Below are 19,863 nucleotides of genomic sequence, written 5' to 3'. Positions count from 1 at the left end.
AGCGGCATATTCCCGTCACACAAAAATTGGACAGTGACGTATAATAACTGTAAATCTCGCTCGGGACTTGTCTTACTACTTACAAATCCCGGTTGATCACGACCAGGATAAAGGACGAACGAGGAGCGAGGCATTATCGTGCTCTCTCTGTCGGATCCATACATTCTATAAGTGGGCACGAGGGGCGCGCGGGACGAGGGAGCGCGTGCAGCTCAGTCGCTCGCGAGCCAGTGCCAGGAGAGGTCGCGCCGCGCGTTTTTCTCACTTCGATCGGCATCACATGTAAAGTGCGATGGACGTGCTACCGAGCGGCAACTTGTTCCGCGAACTCCAGGACGTGACGGACACCGGCTACTTCGAGTGGAAGCTGTCCCTGGAAGACTACTGGCAACAGGTGAGTGCTGCGCGCTCCACAGCAAGTCGGCATGCTAAGCGAGCGGTTTGGCTGAGCGCAATTGTTAAACAATTCGAGTGACAGCATAAAATGGTTTCGCGCCTGCGTATAAGCAGCGGTCGATTTTCAGAATAAGCTGAAATCTCCGTTTACTTTAAGGCTCTGCGTTATATAAATCGTTTGAGTGGTTAACATTCCTTGTGCGGTTACGCCATGACTAAAAATAAAGTATGGAGAAGTTGAGCGCGGTGTTGTAGCGTCCAGGAACGTGAATCGCCGTTGTACGTGAGTTTTGAATAAGTTTCGTGGAAGGGCGCGAGTGCGTTTCTCGGAACTTGAGTAATGTGACGGCTGATGTTGTTGTCCTGGACATTCACTCTCGACGGGAATCAATCGATATCACTCGGTTTCACTTTCCTCTGCTTTATTTTATTCAACGCCGCATTCCTTTGCCGCTATTTATAGTTTGTTTACGTTATTACTTGTGTTTTTGTTTTTATGTTGATAACTGCGTATTTTTATCTGAGTTTGTTGCCATGTTATACGCCGGCCGCTCTCGATGCAACGCTATGCTTTGAAAAACTTTTTTATAAGTTTTGAAACTACTTTTTTTACTTTATTTGTGTTTATTTATTGTGTTTTGGGATTGTATGACGGTTGCCAAGTAAAATGCCGGATACGCGAGCCGGTACGAGCGTCTAGGCAAAATATGTATTTTAATGAGTTATTTTCAAGAGATTTGTAATGATATCCAGTTCATTAGACTTAGTACTAGTTTTCATTACATCAGTAATTTTTTAAAATTATGTAGGTACTCGAAAATTTTAGTTAGCCACCTACCTACTTGCCTACCTACAATTAGATACCAAAGGTCTCCCATGATCTACCTAACGCTACTTACCATGCGGCACAGAATGAGAGAAGTCAATAACTCACTCATGCAGAAGCACTGTTACGAAGTAAGAAAACACGAAAGTCATTTCCTTGACTTAACTATTACCTACCTAGGTACCTACTATTTTTCATTGTAGTGAATGATGTAGAGCTACTCCGATAACAATTTGACCAATTTGTACCTACCTTAAATAAGTAAAAACAAATCTACGTGGGTACAGCCAATGCTGAATTAAGGACCTCCTCCTTCTTTAACCGACTTTTAAAAAGAGAGGAGGTTCTCAATTTGGATGTTTGTATCTTTTGGCAGTCGATTAAAATGCATAGCAATTGCAAGAAATCGCGAATCGAAATACCTATGACAGCATAATAATTTCTTAGAATTATGAAATAACTGTTATCTGTGTTATTATCTTTATTATGCTGGTATTCATCTTATCGTGTTTACGGTACATGGGCTACATTTTGAGTGCATATCAATATTGAGTACCTACTGGCTCTCAGAGGAATCAATTATTACTTTACAATGTTCGTGGATTGTTCAAGAATGTTTGGAAATTTTGCCCAATGAATAAAAAAAATCTACCTACCTACCTTATTTTTTTATAATAAAAAAATAAGGTAGGTAGGTAGATTTTTTTATAATAAAAAAATAAGGTAGGTAGGTAGATTTTGGTTATCTTATATCCCATTTTAGGTCATACAAGCGGGTTTGGCCTGATTTTCGAAATATTGAACGTTTTGGTCAAAATCTTTAGTTAAAATAGAAACGAATGACCACTTATAAGAGCCAAATAATATTAGTACCCTACAGGAAGTTTTAAACGTTAATATGTTTACATATTACTCATCATCATCAGCGATAATGTTCTCTTGAACAACAAGCTCCTTCATTACATTACATTGTACGAACAGACAGCTTCACTATTTCAGCAAGTATTTATCGCCTTTCGATGGCGATTGAGATAACCTTAAGAAAAGAGCCGGTTACAAATCACATTGGAATTTGCCAAATGGATCTTTTAAAATGGCAAATTCCATCACAGCCATGTAGAGACATTCAAGTTTAATATTTTGTTTCTATGGGTACACGTAGAACAAACGAACATACAAACAGAGATAGAATAAGGGCTGAATACTGAATAGTTACTTAAGAAGCTGTTTAGAGATTATTCTATCACTGAATTCACACTCACCTAAATTGTTTAGGCAGAAAGATCTTTAAAAAAGACTCAGAGTTAAGTAACACTTCAGTATTTCGATGTATGAGTATTATTTCCAGATAATTTAGACGTAGAGATAAAAATAAAATAATTATCTGCAATTAAATAATTTTGATAGGGTGAGGCTAAAATGAGTATTCGCAACCTCATGTCAATGAATCGTACTCAAAATGCAAGAAATCCACAAATAAGGTTTGGACAACGAACTTTATTCTTTATAACTGACTAATTAATAAACCACACAATAACTGCACACTGCGCAAATATTCTATTGAAATATTTAAACATCAGTAAAAAAAATGAAATTTGTAACTGGCAGTTATTAAGACAATTTTCATGAAATTTATTGTGAAAAATGTAACACCTTCAAATTATGGTCTGCGGTTGTTGCCGGGCTACAGCAAAAAAATAAATAATATGGTAAAATATCATTATGCACCCTACATAGTGACATAGATACACTTGAAACTGAACTTGGGGCATCAGATTTCATAACTTAAAAACCTCTAGTAGACCAAGGGTTCTGTCTTTGATGACTGCTCATGGAAAATCATTAAGTTAGGCAAAACTGTTAGACAAAACATAAAAATAATGCACAGTGATTTTTTTCCCGCAAAAAAGCATCAATAAAAAATGTTTTTGCACATAAACAAAGTAATCCGGCTAGCCGTGCGGTGATTAAAAGGCTTTTAATGGGAATTATTTAGCGACCGGTAATCGAACACAAATATTTTGTAATTAAATATTTTCAATCCATCAAGTATAGTAATGAATTTATTTTCATCACGTTAGTTCATTATCGCCCATTATTTTGAACTAGCTGTTTAAACTGTAGGTCCCCCGGCTGTCATTTGAACATCTTTGACAGTCGTCACCTGTTGTCAGAAGCCAATAAGTTTGTCTGACAACCAGTCTTACCAAAGCGTTGCTCGGGTAACTGGGTTGAGGAGGCAAGATAGGCAGTTGCACCTTGTAAATTACTGGTACTCAGCTGCATCTCTTTAGGCTGGAAGACGACCCCAACGTAGTTCGGAAAAGACTAGGCAGATGATGAGCTGCTTCTCGAGGATACACTTGCGTCCATACATAACTATTTTGAGCAACCGAATAAAAAGTTATCTGTAACCGTAACGAGTTAAAACCACCAAAATTATTTAAGGATTACGTTCGCGTTTAATCAAAGATATGAAATGAAATATTGCTCTGCATTGCAAAACATTGATGTAATATTGTAAAAGATTAAAAGAGCTAAAGAGGATTCTCGTTCAATGAAATAAAAACATATTGAAATGATCAGAATGCCGTAGTATTAAAAGTCGGAATTTTAACTCGTTTATAAATAATATGATGTATTGTCTAGCCGGTAGCATGTCTGTGGTTCGAGCACGGTTAGTGCCGGAAACATAACGTAAACACGGTTATTTTTAAACTAAGTTTATAGGTAAATAGTTAATGTATGCGCTGAGAGTTAGCTGCGGTCTTCACGCTGCGTTAACGTGGGGTCGGCAGAGTTCCAAGACCTTGAAGAAGCGCATTGAAAATGCTTCGAGTGTTTGTAAGTACTACACCAAATAAAGTACTCTCCAAACTTTTAGTCGGCCGTTGTTTTGGACTCATAAAACAGCATAAAGATGAAATATACATAGTACGCATATTACTAACACCAGGTATTTAGCCGGGTATCAGAACTACTGAAAACTATGAATGGAATCAATTAAAAAAAAGTTGCCAGCATCGGGTCAACTGTCAGCCGACTTTTAGTCTGCAGTGTGCATACTTTTACAGTAAAACTAGATATGGTAGACATATTACAATCAGAACAATGTAATATGCTGAAACAAACAATAATTTGTAGAATCAATCAAATCAATCGAAGTAATATAAAAAATACTGCGTTCATATCGAGAAGCATGTTTTCAGAGGGCACTTGTAGAATTTCGGGAAACACCGATTTCCCATCACCTATGTGATTGATTCACAACCAAGTGGGACTAGTAGTTGGCATAATATTCTGCCAGCCCCGCTAGAGGTCCTGAGTTCGATTCTCGCATAAGTCAAAACATTGTGCGCTTAGTGTTTGTCTGTTTTCCTATAAAGAGCAAAAAGAGTATACAAGTTCGTATACCAGTTGTCTAGCCATAGAAAAATCCTACTTAGTTCGGGACAAGACGCCGTTTAGCTGCTTGCTGCGTTTAGCGCCGCTTTAGATCAGGTGCCTTCTACCATTACCGTAATAAAATGCATGAACAACTTAAAGAGACGCGTATTTTTAACCTAAGACATAAACAAGCATACACTTTTGGTTCACAAGTTAACAGTTTAACCACGGATCGGTTATTTGTTTTGTAAATACACTGCGGTGCATACATAGGTGGGAACGAAGAGAAACATAAAATGGGTGCTGTTTTAGTTATGAAGTGTAAGGAAAAATTGGTAAATATTCTCTCTAAACTCCTGAATAAGTTACGAGTTTATAGAAACAGCGTGAGTGAAGTAACTAACAAAATATGAAAAACCAAAAATAATCCGTTTTTCACCTTTCCGCTTTTGAAGATTATATTTTTTCTCGAAAAAAAATTCGTGTAAATCCAAACCATAAAGTATGTATGCACAAACTTTTATCGAAATAATTTTCGTAGCTTATTTTTGAAAGAGGAACAAAAATCCGTCCATTCAGTCAGAACAAGTTAAGCGGATAACATATTAAATGGTAAAAGTAAGATCGGAAAGTCGAACAAAATATTTTTCATTTTGCTGCACGTTCCAAGTACATGTTTTTAAAAAAGAGGATTTTAATATGTTAAAGTTTTCTCAAAGCAAAGTGCAATCATATTAACTGAGTGCAATTTATTATAACGTTTGCACAAAGCAGTAATAATGCGATATAAACTCTACTTAGTCTTTCTACGGAATCTTGCAGACGTTCATTTTACTTTGTAAGATTAGGTATGTCATAACTTTTACTTTGTAGAGGAAAAATATGTTATAGTAATAACATGGCTGCCCTTGAAGAAATACTGATATATGAGTTCTTTTCTTAAGAACACATACTGGCTACTCCTTGTGTGCGTTGTGCATCCATGAAGAATATTGTGTTCATAGCGAAGAAGTATTGCCATTATAAACGAGAAGTTCCAGAATACAAATACAATAACCCTTGAAACTACTAGGGTACAAGTTCAAGATAAACACAGACAGCTGAAGCACCTAGGTATACGTATACCCAATTACTCTAAGTAACAACAACAATGTTCGCAACGTACGTCACCGCAATGATCTTGACCTCACCTAGAGAATTCCATCTATCCAACTATCTAGAACAACTATTATAACCTTAACCTGGGACCAATGTACACGTAATTCCAAATTGTATTCCGAGCTTCTAAACCCAATGCTGATTTCCTAGAACCAAATACTACTGAATACTCGGAGCATGAAATGTGTTAAACGTTTCCCTTTTAGTGTCAAATTGTTAGTAAATGGCTCATAGAGAGATGGAATTTCCGAGCAATTATCAAACTCAGATACGGTAAACTGCAGTGTTGAATGTTTGGTTTACTATCAGTCCTAATAAAGTTTTAGTCGACCGATACCTGATTGTTGTGACATGTCATTTCTAAGAGCGTGATCACACTATCGACTGACTAAAAGTTTGGAGCCTACGATGGGTCTTATTGTCACTCTCCAAAATCTCCATACCCCTTTCGCTGTCCCCTCTCCATACCCCAATTATTTCGTTACCGTCATAGCTTTTTTACATTGAATTATAATCTATCAGACGGCACCATTTATTAGCTCACCACTAATAGGACACTGAGTCTATGACTTTAAGCTTATCTCAGGAACTAGACAGATTTGATAAATCCTTGCGGTGTTAGATATCCCATTTCTCGCAGAAGGCTTTAAAGACGCTTATCCAAGCGGAACAATTCTCACGAGACGCGGGTGAATCCGCTGACTGAAGTCAGTCAAGCATATTTGAAATGCAGCGCAGAAATTGTGCAAACGTCAAACTTTCTGATCTCAAAATGGTCACAATGACATGTTCCAACTTTAATCTCTTAACACATTTATGATATGACATAGAACTTGTGAACATGTTCGCAACTTTATAATTATATTCGAGGCTGCATTGTTGGCAGAACTCTCCGGGTGAACTATTCTATCAGACTTCGTAACTACTTCTATTTCAAACTGATTTCAGTTTAAAGCGTCAAAAATGTAGATGAGATTCTACTGTTTTACAATTTTATAATATGAGGACATAAATTGTATCTACAAATTTTATTTTAGTCAGAATGCTACCTTCATTCGACATTTATAGTTCTATAATCACATTGAAAATTGGCTGTTTTGCAGCACCAAAACACTATTAATTAATACACGAACACGGAATGAAGTTAGTGTTCAAATTGCCAGTTGATTTAAGCCTCTGAAACGTGATCACAAACTGATCAAAAGCAATTCTAGCTGTGATTGGCGAGAATTAATTATGTTTGTCATGATTGCTGACTGACAAATTTTAAATTATTGGATGTTTGAATGATTTATGGGAAATGCAAACGTGATAAACACTCGGGAAAACGAAAATAGAGAATGTACGGGAAAATATAAACTTGAAAGACAATAGATCGATAAAATTATCTGAAAATTAAGTCATTATAAAATCTCCTCGGTCTATTTGAGAACTTGGCCAATTTTCTGAAGCCCTCAAAAATGCAATTTTAGCTAGTTTTCATAACAGAAGACGATTACGATAACTCCCACCAATCCCTCGCTTACGCATAGAAAGACAATGTGCACGAACATTTACATGCACAAGTAGGTAAAGTTAACTCGCTTCCGTAAAATAAAACATCTTATCAAGGTGAGTATCATTCAGTAAAGTCGATCAATTAAAAATTTTGGACAAATTTCAATAATAACGTTTCATACTAAAGTTTATTTTTTTACGTTTAAAAGTTCATAGTGTTGTCAAATGGTATCAGCTAGAACAATAGTTGTCCCACGTGAATAAAATATACGGTGAATGTGAATTTATTTAACAGTTTGAAGCCAACGTCAAAAGTTTTGCTCGGAGCTTCGTTTGCGTTTCAGTTTGCGTTCTGATATTTAAAATAGTGAAGATTTTATTTTCAGTCTGATTTTTATTTCAGCGACATGTTTTTTCTTTCACTTTCTTTAATTATCTGTTTTCGTTTTAACAATAACGGTTCATTGGATACAACCTGATTCAAACGGACAACGAAGTCTTAGTAATAGGACCCCTTTGTAACATTTAGGTACTGGGTACTACCTTTTTTTATGGCTTATGTTTAACTGATCACCAGATATAGTAACAAATAGCAGACAAAAATAGTAAATGATCACCAAAATGAAACTCGCATTTTAATGTAAAACTATAACCAAAGTTTTAACACTTTACTATCCTATTTAAGTGAAATTACTCCAAAATAAATCATGCGTAAGCCAAAAATAGTAAATGTTCACCAAAATTAAACCACCATTTTAAAGTAAGATTATAACCAAAGTTTTTAAATTCTGCTATCCTATTGAAGCAAAATGAGTCCAAATAAATTATTGTTATCCCAAAAGTAGTAAATGATCACCAAAAGTAGTAAATGATCATCAAAATTATAATAATAATAATAATAAGCCCCGCAGGGCATCTGAGGCGGATGACGGGGAGTAGCGACCCCGCGGGGCTATATATCCGAGTGCTCCAGGGAGAGTATACTGTCCCCCATCTCCGGCTTGCCGGAGTGAAGCATGACGGGGGATAGATCTCCCGCCTCTTGGCTTGCCTTCATCGGCCGGTCAGAGTGGAGTCGCTAGAGCAAGGTTAGTCCTGCTCGGAGGGTAGGTGCCTCGTGGTAAGTGGCGAGTGGGCCGGTGATGCTGGACCCACAGGGAGCGCGTGATCTGCGTTTAAAGTCCGCCGAGGTATCCTCACTCTTCTCAGCCGCTCATGTCCCTGTTGCCCTCTTGTTGCTTTTCAGTGACTGATTCCCGGGGGCCCAGTAAGTGAGTTGGCGAGTCTCCACCTGCCATTTTAACATGTATTTAATACATTGTCATCGGCAGGTGCCATAGTTCCCGTAGTTTCCCCATTCCTAGTCCATTAGCATCCCATCACAATAGCCTAAGTAGTTTTCATCCATAGTTAGCAATAGTTTAGCACAGAACCGGGGATTGTCCTTGGGTACATTTCTATAGTGTATACAGGGATAATCGTCGGTTTTGTGTTACCATTTCATTAAAGTTGTCTCAAAAGGGCTTCAGCGTGTTGGCTTCGGCCCCACGTTCGCCTTCCAAAAATCCGGGACTCTGTAGTCCCGTGGTCGGTTAGAGACATACAAATAATAATAATAATAAAGCCCCGCAGGGCATCTGAGGCGGATGACGGGGAGTAGCGACCCCGCGGGGCTATATATCCGAGTGCTCCAGGGAGAGTATACTGTCCCCCATCTCCGGCCTGCCGGAGTGAAGCATGATGGGGGATAGGTCTCCCGCCTCTTGGCTTGCCTTCATCGGCCGGTCAGAGTGGAGTCGCTAGAGCAGGGTTAACAGCCCACTCGGAGGGTAGGTGCCTCGTGGTAAGTGGCGAGTGGGCCGGTGATGCTGGACCCACAGGGAGCGCGTGATCTGCGTTTAAAGTCCGCCGAGGTATCCTCACCCTTCAGCCGCTCATGTACCTGTTGCCCCCTTGTTGCGATTTAGCGACTGATTCCCGGGGGCCCAGTAAGTGAGTTGGCGAGTCTCCACCTGCCATTTTTACGTGTATTTATTACATTGTTATCGGCAGGTGCCATAGTTCCCGTAGTTTCCCCATTCCTAGTCCACTAGCATCCCATCACAATAGCCCAAGTAGTTTTCATCCATAGTTAGCAATAGTTTAGCACAGAACCGGGGATTGTCCTTGGGTACATTTCTATAGTGTATACAGGGATAATCGTCGGTTTTGTGTCACCATTTCATTAAAGTTGTCTCAAAAGGGCTTCAGCGTGTTGGCTTCGGCCCCACGTTCGCCTCCCAAAAATCCGGGACTCTATAGTCCCGAGGTCTGGTAGAGACATACAAGATAATAATAATAATAAATTCGTTTATTGATCCACAGTTACATTCACAAATCACTTCTTAATGTTATGAGGTAGATTACAATAAAGGTAAACTGTAACTATATTACTAGAGTCATTTTTATCAGTTCTGTGGTCCCCAAACTAGGCTGTGCCTGTATCTTGGGGACCTATTTTCTAATTACATTGTGTTTTTATGCGTAAACTCTGATTGTAGGTCAGATAATAACATTAACATTATTTTGTATGTAATCGGTGGACACTTAGGAATATATAAAACTAAATTAACATATATTAAAGGAGATCAGCAACTAAAACATAAATCGCATTCTTGCAGATAAATAGTTCTCTCTCTGGACATTAAAGTAATAAAAATAAAATAAAATTTGAATTAGGTTAGTGAGGTCAAAAGCTGAAAACATAAGTTGCTTTTTCGTGCAAATTAATTGTTTTGTTTCTCTGGACAATTAAGTTCAAAAAAAAGAAAAGGATAAAAATAAAATAATAACATGAATAAAAGAAAAAGAAATGAAATCCTCTTCTTTTTAGCTAATAGGTAGATCTTTGTATGTTTTTGGTGTTTGTGTGTGATGTTTGGTGTTTGTGTTCGTGTTTTGTGTGTGATGGTTGGTTTTGTGTGTGTTTTGTGTGTGGGTGGTGTCTGTGAGGGTATGTGTGAGTTAGTGTGTCTTTTCAAGTGTTGATGAAGCGGTGAGAATATTCTCGGTTTCTTCGTATGTGAGTTCCATTAACAATTTCTTGATCACCTTTTTGCATGCGAAATACGGAAGTTCATTTGTGCTGCGGGATATACTACGGTTGACGTTGTTGAATATTGTAGTGTGCAGGTATGTAGGGCATCTTCTGGCTAGGAGGGAGATGGTGCGTGGTACTGGGACTTGGTTAGTTCTTTTAGATATCAGCGTTTGGTAATCCGGTCTTTTTTTTAGTTGTTTGAATGTGTGTAGATATGCATTTAGAATATAGAGTTGACGGACTCGAAGTACACCAAATTCGTTGAATAAGGTGTCTGTGGGATATAGGAATGGTTTCTTGAGGAGCACCTTGATGACCGCCCTTTGGGCTCTCTCGAGTTCTATGAGAGTGGTTTTGCCAGCTCCTCCCCAGATAGATATTCCGTATTGAATTATAGATTGACATATGGCGTAGTAGACCATGCGCTGTGTGTCTTTAGATGTCCGATCTCTTAGTTTTTTCATAATATAGATGAGCTTTCTGACTCGCGTGGATAAAGACTGGATGTGCTCTTTGTACGACAGATTTTCATCAATAATTAAGCCGAGGTATCGAATAGAGTGAGTGCGTTGTATTTGTTCGCAAGAGCAGCTATCTGTTGGTGTGTTTGTGTGGCATGTGTGGAATTTGAGTGAAAGGTTAGAAGGCGGACTGGACGTCATGGTTTTGAAGAATGTGATTGCTTTGGTCTTTTTTATGTTTAGGGTTAATAGGTTATTGTTGAGTGTTTGTGCTACTGTTGACAGCCCCTCTTCTGCTAGGGAGAATAACTGCTCCCAGGTTTTTGCTTGAAATAAGATAACAGTATCATCGGCATATGATATTAGTTCTGCACTGTTTATATTTAGGTTGAGTATGTCGTTTATGTATATAGTGAAGAGTGTTGGGCCTAGTAGACTACCCTGCGGGACGCCAAAGTTTATGGAAAGTTTGCTGCTAGTGAGACACTCTGATTTAACGTATTGGCTACGGTTAGTGAGGTAACTACGGAACCAGTCCAATGGTATACCTCTAATGCCGGAGGCGTCTAGTTTCTTGAGGAGAAGATCAGTAGAGATGGTGTCGAAGGCTTTAGCCAAGTCTAGGAAGACTGCCATGCATCAATTATACCAGCGTTTTAATATAAAATGATAATCTAAGTTTTTACATCTTGCTATCCTGTTTAAGTAAACTGACTCCAAAAAAATAAGTTCGGCCTGATACAATAAATTTTATAACATTATGGGAACCCTTTTCCTGCACTAGGGTGGAAAATTGTCTATTGCATGCCTCTAAACAGTGCGATAAGAGTGTGTTTTCGAGGGAGTGTATTGAGAAACACATTCTTCTTCTTCTTTCTCCTGCCCTGTGCCCAATTTTACTTGGGGTCGGCGCAATATGTCATTTTCTTCCATTTTCCCCTGTCACTCGTCATACTGACACTCACGCATGCATTGCAAGCCGGACACATAACTTAATATGGCATCATAATACCTACATTTTATGGCAATCACAGTGACTTATTTAGGCAAAAATAATACATTAATTTGGTCGTCAAGTGTTGGTGATCATTTACTAAATTTGGTGGTCGAATACAATTTAAAGTGAAGTCGTGACTAAAATAGCTGGTACTATTACATTTTTAGACTTTATTTTTCTGGTGTTCAGTAGATATTTCTGGTTACAAAACTAAGGGTATCAAAGCATTTTATGGTGGTCATTATATTTGTTCCCTTTTTTTATACCTTTCGGTAGCATATATATGAGCTATAATAGGGTTCCCTTGGCAACCTTTGAATGCACACTGACATTTAAGTTACAAAAGAATCAAAGTTCGAAATAAAACATATTTCTCTTATAAAATTTCCATTTGTAGTTGCATAAGGAGTGAGCGTGGGCGACGTCGCATCGACATTATATAAATATGGAAAATGCACACAGAATTTATTTGTATTTTATTTTTTATAAAGTTGTAATGAATGTCACATATTTACAGTAAAGCTCTAAAGTCAATGACCTTTTGAAAGATATTGGTAACAAAATTATTATTGATTTGTATGTCTCTTCCAGACCTCGGGACTATAGAGTCCCGGATTTTTGGGAGGCGAACGTGGGGCCGAAGCCAACACGCTGAAGCCCTTTTGAGACAACTTTAATGAAATGGTGACACAAAACCGACGATTATCCCTGTATACACTATAGAAATGTACCCAAGGACAATCCCCGGTTCTGTGCTAAACTATTGCTAACTATGGATGAAAACTACTTAGGCTATTGTGATGGGATGCTAATGGACTAGGAATGGGGAAACTACGGGAACTATGGCACCTGCCGATGACAATGTATTAAATACATGTTAAAATGGCAGGTGGAGACTCGCCAACTCACTTACTGGGCCCCCGGGAATCAGTCACTGAAAAGCAACAAGAGGGCAACAGGGACATGAGCGGCTGAGAAGGGTGAGGATACCTCTTATTATTATATCGGCGACCTCGATGTCATAATTGTAATGTAGTTGGCAATATAGGTCGCCGACACGGGTCGTCAGGTGAGTGGGGCGCCAGTTACCGTCGGATAAAATATGAAGCTTTTCATTTACGTGCGTTTCAAGTAATTGTGTTAATCATGCACTGCCATCTCATTAAATGGTGTGTGATCGAATTTATTCATAGCCATGATTGGATAAAATGTGCACACCACTTGAAGGCAATATATTCATAATTTTTTTGTGTTCCGTACAAAAAGGGTAATACGGGACATACTATTCAGACTTTGCTGTCCGTCAAGCTACAGCTTGAGGAACTATCACGGTAGACAGTTTAAATTATCATAAATGATTGATTTCTGTGGTCACTATAACAACAAGTAAGTACTCAGCAAAAATTGGCTTTAATTACCAGCATTAAATCCCCTTTGGAACTCTAGAATTTAGCTTATAAACAGGTTTACATATTCTAGTTTAATAAGAAATGCCTTAGATTTACAAATTCACCCACACACAAGAAGGAATTCCTTTACCAGTTGTGACAAAAGCATACCACAAGTTTATATTACTCTCCTGAAAGTTCACAAATTATTAATTTCTACAGTAAAGCATCGTAACTCGAAGATTTTTGAAATTAATTAAATTTTCACAAAGGATGGTCGATTCTTGAAAGTTTCAAGTTTTTATAGCGCTTTGGTTAATTGAATGCATTCACTGAATAGAACTCATCATGTTCCTTCTGAAGCCGTTTGTGTACGAGGGCCACGGTAACTCTTTCGAACAATCTCCTAAATTGCGTCTATGGCATCTCGTTGATTTTTAATTATGCCTGTGCCTTCATTCTTAGTGTTCTCTCTTACGAAATCGCTAGTTATTCAGTCCTATTTTCATTCAGAAATATCAGTTACAAAACAACGTGTGTTCCTTATCGCTTATATCAAGGCGTGGTGTATTCTATGAAATTCTGGGTGCGGCAAAGTCTACATCAGCCAGCTAGAACCTGATTGGATGTAGTTCAGCCTCACTATGTGTGAAGGTATTTTCAATAGCTTTAGTGCTAGTGCTTTGTTATTTAATCGAACTCCACGTGGTTGAACATGGAGCCGATATTGGCAAATTGGAGCTTTAGACAGAACCTTATTGAAACCACAGTCAGGCTAGGCATGTGATTGTTAGAGGGAGTCTAACTTTGTGGTAGCCTTTTGGTAGTTGTAAATCAAGATTCAATACAGCTAATAGGATTCCTGATGAAATGACCTCTTGGCTTCGATAAGGCTCTATAGCAGTTGCTGTCTGATTTAAAGAGCCTTTAAAACTAATTGTTTTTAGGCTTACGCGGCTCGTACACATATTTATGAACATTTAGGATTACGCGATTCGGACGGACAGACTTAAGATGATTCGATTAATGTTTTAGTAGATACAGGAATTGTGCCCTTATAATGACGTCACAAAACCCCTTAATAATCATTGTCACAATAAATGTATTTAGTAACCAAGCAATGGCTTAAAAGAATCTAGAAGCTACATTACCCGAGATGCAAAACAGTACAGAACGAAGCATAAAGTTAGGAAACGATCGATATTTATATAGCTACATACACAGCTTGTTTGATTTTATTCGTGTCAACGAATCAGGTCGGGTAAACGTACTTCCACTTTATTGCTGCGAACACAGTCTCTGCCCAGTTATGTGCAGTAAATAGCTAATTTAATGCTAGGTAAAAGTGTTATTTTGTTACTTGTAGAAAAGCAAATTGAAATAATAGGAGGAAGTAAGGCTGAACACAACTTTTTATTATTTCTTTCGGAGACTAATCTCATTGAATCCAAACTAAATACCATAGTTAAAGCCGGTTTTTGTGCCAAAAATGATGATCCTTCTTAACCGTTGTATGTTAGAGTGCAGATATACGCGAGACACAATTGGTTTTCTATTGTTTTATAATTGGCGACATACAAGAAATCCATTTCTCCAATATATCTAAGCCAAGAACAAACGCGTCAATTTTGACGTCTTCAAAAACCCAACGATGCAGTGTCATAGGAACGGCAGGTACACAAGAAAGAAAATTCGCTTGTTATCATTGTATTTTAAAAACTACTGTGGTTGCAATAGGATTCCCCCTACTCTTATGTGAGGAACAAATATTGAAGTATATTTTCCCGTTTTTGAGGGAGGATTTTTCAAAATTGCTGCCATGCTGTGCGTATGTAGGGCGAATATGGATGTTGGCCCAAGATAAATTTACTTTTACGAAATTTTTTGAAACGGTGTTTCGTAGTGGTAGGATTTTGGGTCAAAAATTGTTCTAACACCGATAAAAATCTTTATAAAGCCATACCAATCAGTCATTTTCATGAAATGTTGTTTAATCACAATTCAGTTTGTGATAAGTGTTTCAAAGGGCACCTTGAAGCCCGGTGTACCTAAGCTGAATATCATAGATTGAAAAAGTCATAGGTACTTTTTTTTATTTGAATTGATTATGATTTAACCCAAAGATCCATAAGCTAGTTAAGTGATCAACGAGACACTTAAACCACAAATGATTCAATAGTTACAAAGTAAATAGAACCAAGATTCAAACCTAAGAGAAACGCGACCGTAGCGCATGCGCAAAGCCAAAGAAAAGAAGAAAGAAAGAAAGGCATAACACACATACAATCAGAATACATCTTCAGAAGAAAGCAATTCACTACAACGAAAAAACCTTATGTCATTCACGTTCCGCCGAAACGCTATGATTAAATAATAGAAACTCGCACAATCAGCTGATCGCTCCTATCTCTCTGATAACGGCTGATAACGGTGAATATTTCAGAGATAACAGTTAGCGTAGGTGTTTTATCAAACTGTGTTATATCTATAACAAATAACAATAAACTCGAATGATGGACAGGTATGGCGGTTACGAGTTGGTGCTCGATAATCGATTGTGTTTTGTTTGGTAGAATCTAGAATGTTATTGTGATCAGAAACCGTGTCACTATGTTGATCTTGGTTGATTAGTTAGTTAGACTTTAGTTTATTCGATTGACAAATGAGTTTTTAATAAGGCAGTGGATGTGTATTCTTGTAATCAAAACTAGAAGTATTTATACATTATGTGTTTTATTATTTCAATTCAATAACAGTGCAAGAAAATAAGTAATTTTATAATAGTAAAAATTGTTTACGTTCTTGGTATTATTATTTTCCGTGCTTAGCAAAGGAAATTGTTTTGTTTTGAACAATACAGTTATATATATAGTTACTCTCATTGGATGTTAATTAATTGTCAAAGATTTACTTAAAATCAAAATGTTTGTTGCAGTCAGTACATCTGTATTTAAAAACTCACACTGACTGACTGACTTCATTTAAATAAACCCAAAAATATTTACAATGGCGTAACACATCATATTTTTGATCATGTACATATTTGTGAAAAATATCTGGTATTGTGTGCAACCGGTAAAATGGAGGGCTGCTTGCATCATCAGGGTCAAATATGGCCGCGGCGATGTGTCAAAGTTGCGAAAAAGATAATCATGTTACTGTACTTACATATGAATGAATATTCTATATACCGTTGTCTCTTTTTAGTGTAGGAAAAGTTATCAAAAACCAGGCAAAAAATGGCAAAATACTGTTTTCTAAAAAACTGTTAGGAAAAACATATTCGCAGAAGTTGAGTGCTGTATATAAGGGATGAAAAATGATATGCAAAATAAAATGCGTATAATGGAGTAACAATTTTACTGAAACTAGTGCAGAGTAAAGTTAGTAAAATGCAGTAACATAATAAAGTTCCTTTTTATAACGAAATATAAAATGTTTGTGATGAAAAGGCGCTGTTTTGTAAAAGGTTGGATATAACAGAATAAAGTGTCGTTTTGCGAGACTATAGGTCGTAGTTAACATTGTTGCCTCAAAGGAAAATGAGTTTAAATCGTGTTTTGCCTTGTTTAACTGTGATTGTTACTGTTATTGTAAAATAAACTGTTGGTTCGTCATCACAATAAAACTCCGATCTATTTCAATGTTGATAGGATAATGCGAGATTTTTTTTTTGGGATATTGGAAAATTAATATCGATCATCCTTAAATTAACCTGGTTTAATACAATGGTTTTAAATTCCAAGCAGGTCTTACTAAAGATCGACATTTTCGACAAATTTTTACAAAAAGATGGTAAATGTTGTCAAGTAAAAAAATAACAGGGAAAAGCTATAATACTAATTAATAGCGCAATCCTTTTCAAACCAAACCTAGATTAATTTAACGTGTTTTTTATTGTATTTATATCCCTATTATTGTTTTATTTTTTCCTGTATATAACATAGTTTACCTTATATTTTGCGGTATGGAATAAATATTTATAAACAATAAAAAATATTCCTACCACATATCAAACTCAAATTATAAATGCAAGAGTGGACTTCTGTATTAGGTTTTCACGCTAAAATATTAAAGGACAGAATCTAGCTCTACAGTAAGATAAAATTAGCCATAAACCGTTATCTGAAAACGCAGTAAATAGACTTACTGTGGGTCAACACTAATGACCTACCGCGCTATTATTAGATAATGACTCAGTACGCTATTATGTACAATACTGTACATAATATAATTATAATCAAAATAATAAGCCTGTGTTCGCTACTGAGCCATCAGGAAATGCCCTCGATAGTACAGATGTTTATGAGTCACGCTTATACATACATACATAATTATGTATTTACATGATACATAGATAGATGGTTTACTTTACATAACTATTTTGTTTGTTATCTGTACTGTCGAACGTTGTGATAGTAAAAATATCATCAAGCTTGCTCTCTTGAAGGATAGGATAAAATATAGGTATTCCCAGCGATTTTGCCAATATCCTGAGGGAGCTACGTTCCGCACCAGGCTAATAAGTATATTCTTCTTAGACTCTAGAGTAGACAATCTGTGTACAACAATTTAAAAATGATTTCAGTAATTTTCGCTTGAAAGCGCAAGTGACAAGCCGATATACTTAACCAAAGAGAGTAAGAATATTCTTCTTAAAAGAAGAATAACAATGTTTATTCTGTTTCGTAGTAAGACTACAATGCCTCAAAAATAAGAAGATTTACAAGACAAATCACGAACGAAGGCTTAAAGTTTAAGTCACAAAATAAAATAAGAACCAAGTTTCTCTCAGTGTATTTTCCAGTAAAGAAAATACATTAAATTTTATCGAAGCAGAGCAAAACAATGCACCACTTTTTATTTGTTCGAGACACCAATAAGTAGCTTTAAGTAGTACTTAAGAACACCTACCTTGCTGTTTGTTTGAGTGGGAATAGGTATTATTTTTGTGCTATTTTTCAGTCTAAGTTGTCTACATTTACAGGGCTAGTTAGAAACAAGGCTGAACTGAGAAGGTTAGAGAGCTAAAACTTTGCATACTTATATTTTAAAGACGACCTTTTTTTAACCGACTTCCCAAAAAGGAGGAGGTTCTCAATTCGTCGGGATCTTTTTATTTTTTTTTTATTTTTTATGTATGTTCACCGATTACTCAGAGACGCTTCGACCGATTTGCAAAATTTTTTTTTGTTTGATAGGGTTTACCTCCCAGGTGGTCCCATAGTCACCAGGTCAGGATCTGATGATGGAAACCCTGAGAAATCGAGGGCAACTTTCGAAAATCGTAGGCATACGTAGGGTAAAAACTTGACACTAAGGCGCATGTCTGATAACACTATGCAATGGTGAAGGCTTGGAGCTGACCTGATGATGAAGACCAGAGAAGGTCGAGGGAACTTGAACAATGAATGTGTAAAAAACTACCTCGTGTTTGGGCTTATTTTGTTCGTATTGACGAGACCTTTGCAACAGTGAAGGTTTGAAGCTGACCTGATGATGGAGACCAGCGAAGGTCCAGGGAACTCGACAATTGAATATGTAAACTACCTCGTGCTTGGGCTTATATTGTTCGTATTGATGAGAACTTTCCACTGCGGATATGACATGCGGATAGTGACAACTATGCTTGTCACTGAAAAGCTAAAAATAAAAAACTTTTTACAAAAAAATAAAACCGACTCCCAAAAACACTGAAAAGCAAAAAAAAACTATTCTTAGGTGCATCGGCCTAGAAGTCGGTGGCGTTATAAACTTAGTTACATCCATTAGACACCGACTTCTAGGCCGATGCACCTAAGAATAGTTTTTTTTTGCTTTTCAGTGTTTTTGGGAGTCGGTTTTATTTTTTTTTTGTTTGTTGGCTTCCTAAACTGAAGCGATTTCCAAATTTTAATCCTTTATTATTGGGAAACTGCACTGTCTCCATAGGACATAGGTTACATGTTATCCGTGTCTGGGCAGTAGTATACAGCTACCGACTCAATATTTTTGACGCCTTCATTACAGAATAAATAATTTGAATTTAATCTTCACAACCATGTAAACAAATAAAAAAAATATTCAACCGTATTCATTAAACAAGATTTCAATAAAAAAAGAAAATGAGAATGTATTTCCAATAGACATTCATAATGGTCGGCTTACATTTCCATCATAAGCTTCAGGTACGTAATAAGCTGTTGTCTATGGGTAATAAGCTGTTGTCTATGATAGGCTAATGGGTTCCGTACCTGTTATTATAGATTTACTGTCAGGTTGATCGACCAATGAAACACCTACTTTTTCTTTTTTTTTTGTATTGGTTGTTTTATTTTAAGTCTGTTGTAGTGGATTTGAGAGATTGTTCGAAAGAGTTAAGTAAATCGCAAACTTTTTGTTTAATAGAGCTTTTTGATACTACTGGTGAACCTATGGTTTTTCGCATTAGTGTAGCGATTTCGGATAACGGATCTCTTAAAAAAAATACGTGTGGCACTCGGGGACTACCGCGGTAAACCTATTGCATAGCATTCTGTATTGTATTCGTCCGATTTCGGAGCAGCTCGTCTCGATTCGGGCGAGTTCCGTAAGGCGTCGTCCTAATTGGGAGCGATCGTACGATGGCGCGATGCGTTTTTCATCTCACGATCTCACTTGCGAGGTTCAAATAGAACGAGACGACGAGAACGCAT

General features: G+C 37.1%; 1 protein-coding gene across 2 annotated transcripts in view; it reads left to right on the top strand.

The window, feature by feature from the left end:
• The first annotated feature begins 217 nt into the window (after nt 1–217).
• LOC124644908 (Krueppel-like factor luna) overlaps nt 218–19,863 on the top strand; it is a 137,241-nt gene continuing 117,595 nt past the window's right edge. For both annotated transcript variants that reach the window (XM_047184583.1, XM_047184582.1), the window contains exon 1: nt 218–394. In XM_047184583.1, the coding sequence (XP_047040539.1) occupies nt 293–394 (102 nt within the window). In that variant the 5' untranslated portion in view covers nt 218–292. The remainder of the gene's footprint in view (nt 395–19,863) is intronic.

This window comes from Helicoverpa zea, chromosome 31, assembly GCF_022581195.2.
Source record: "Helicoverpa zea isolate HzStark_Cry1AcR chromosome 31, ilHelZeax1.1, whole genome shotgun sequence".
In the NCBI taxonomy this organism is placed as follows: domain Eukaryota; kingdom Metazoa; phylum Arthropoda; class Insecta; order Lepidoptera; family Noctuidae; genus Helicoverpa; species Helicoverpa zea.
Note: the sequence above shows the minus strand (reverse complement) of the source record. Positions and strands in the feature narration are given on the sequence as shown.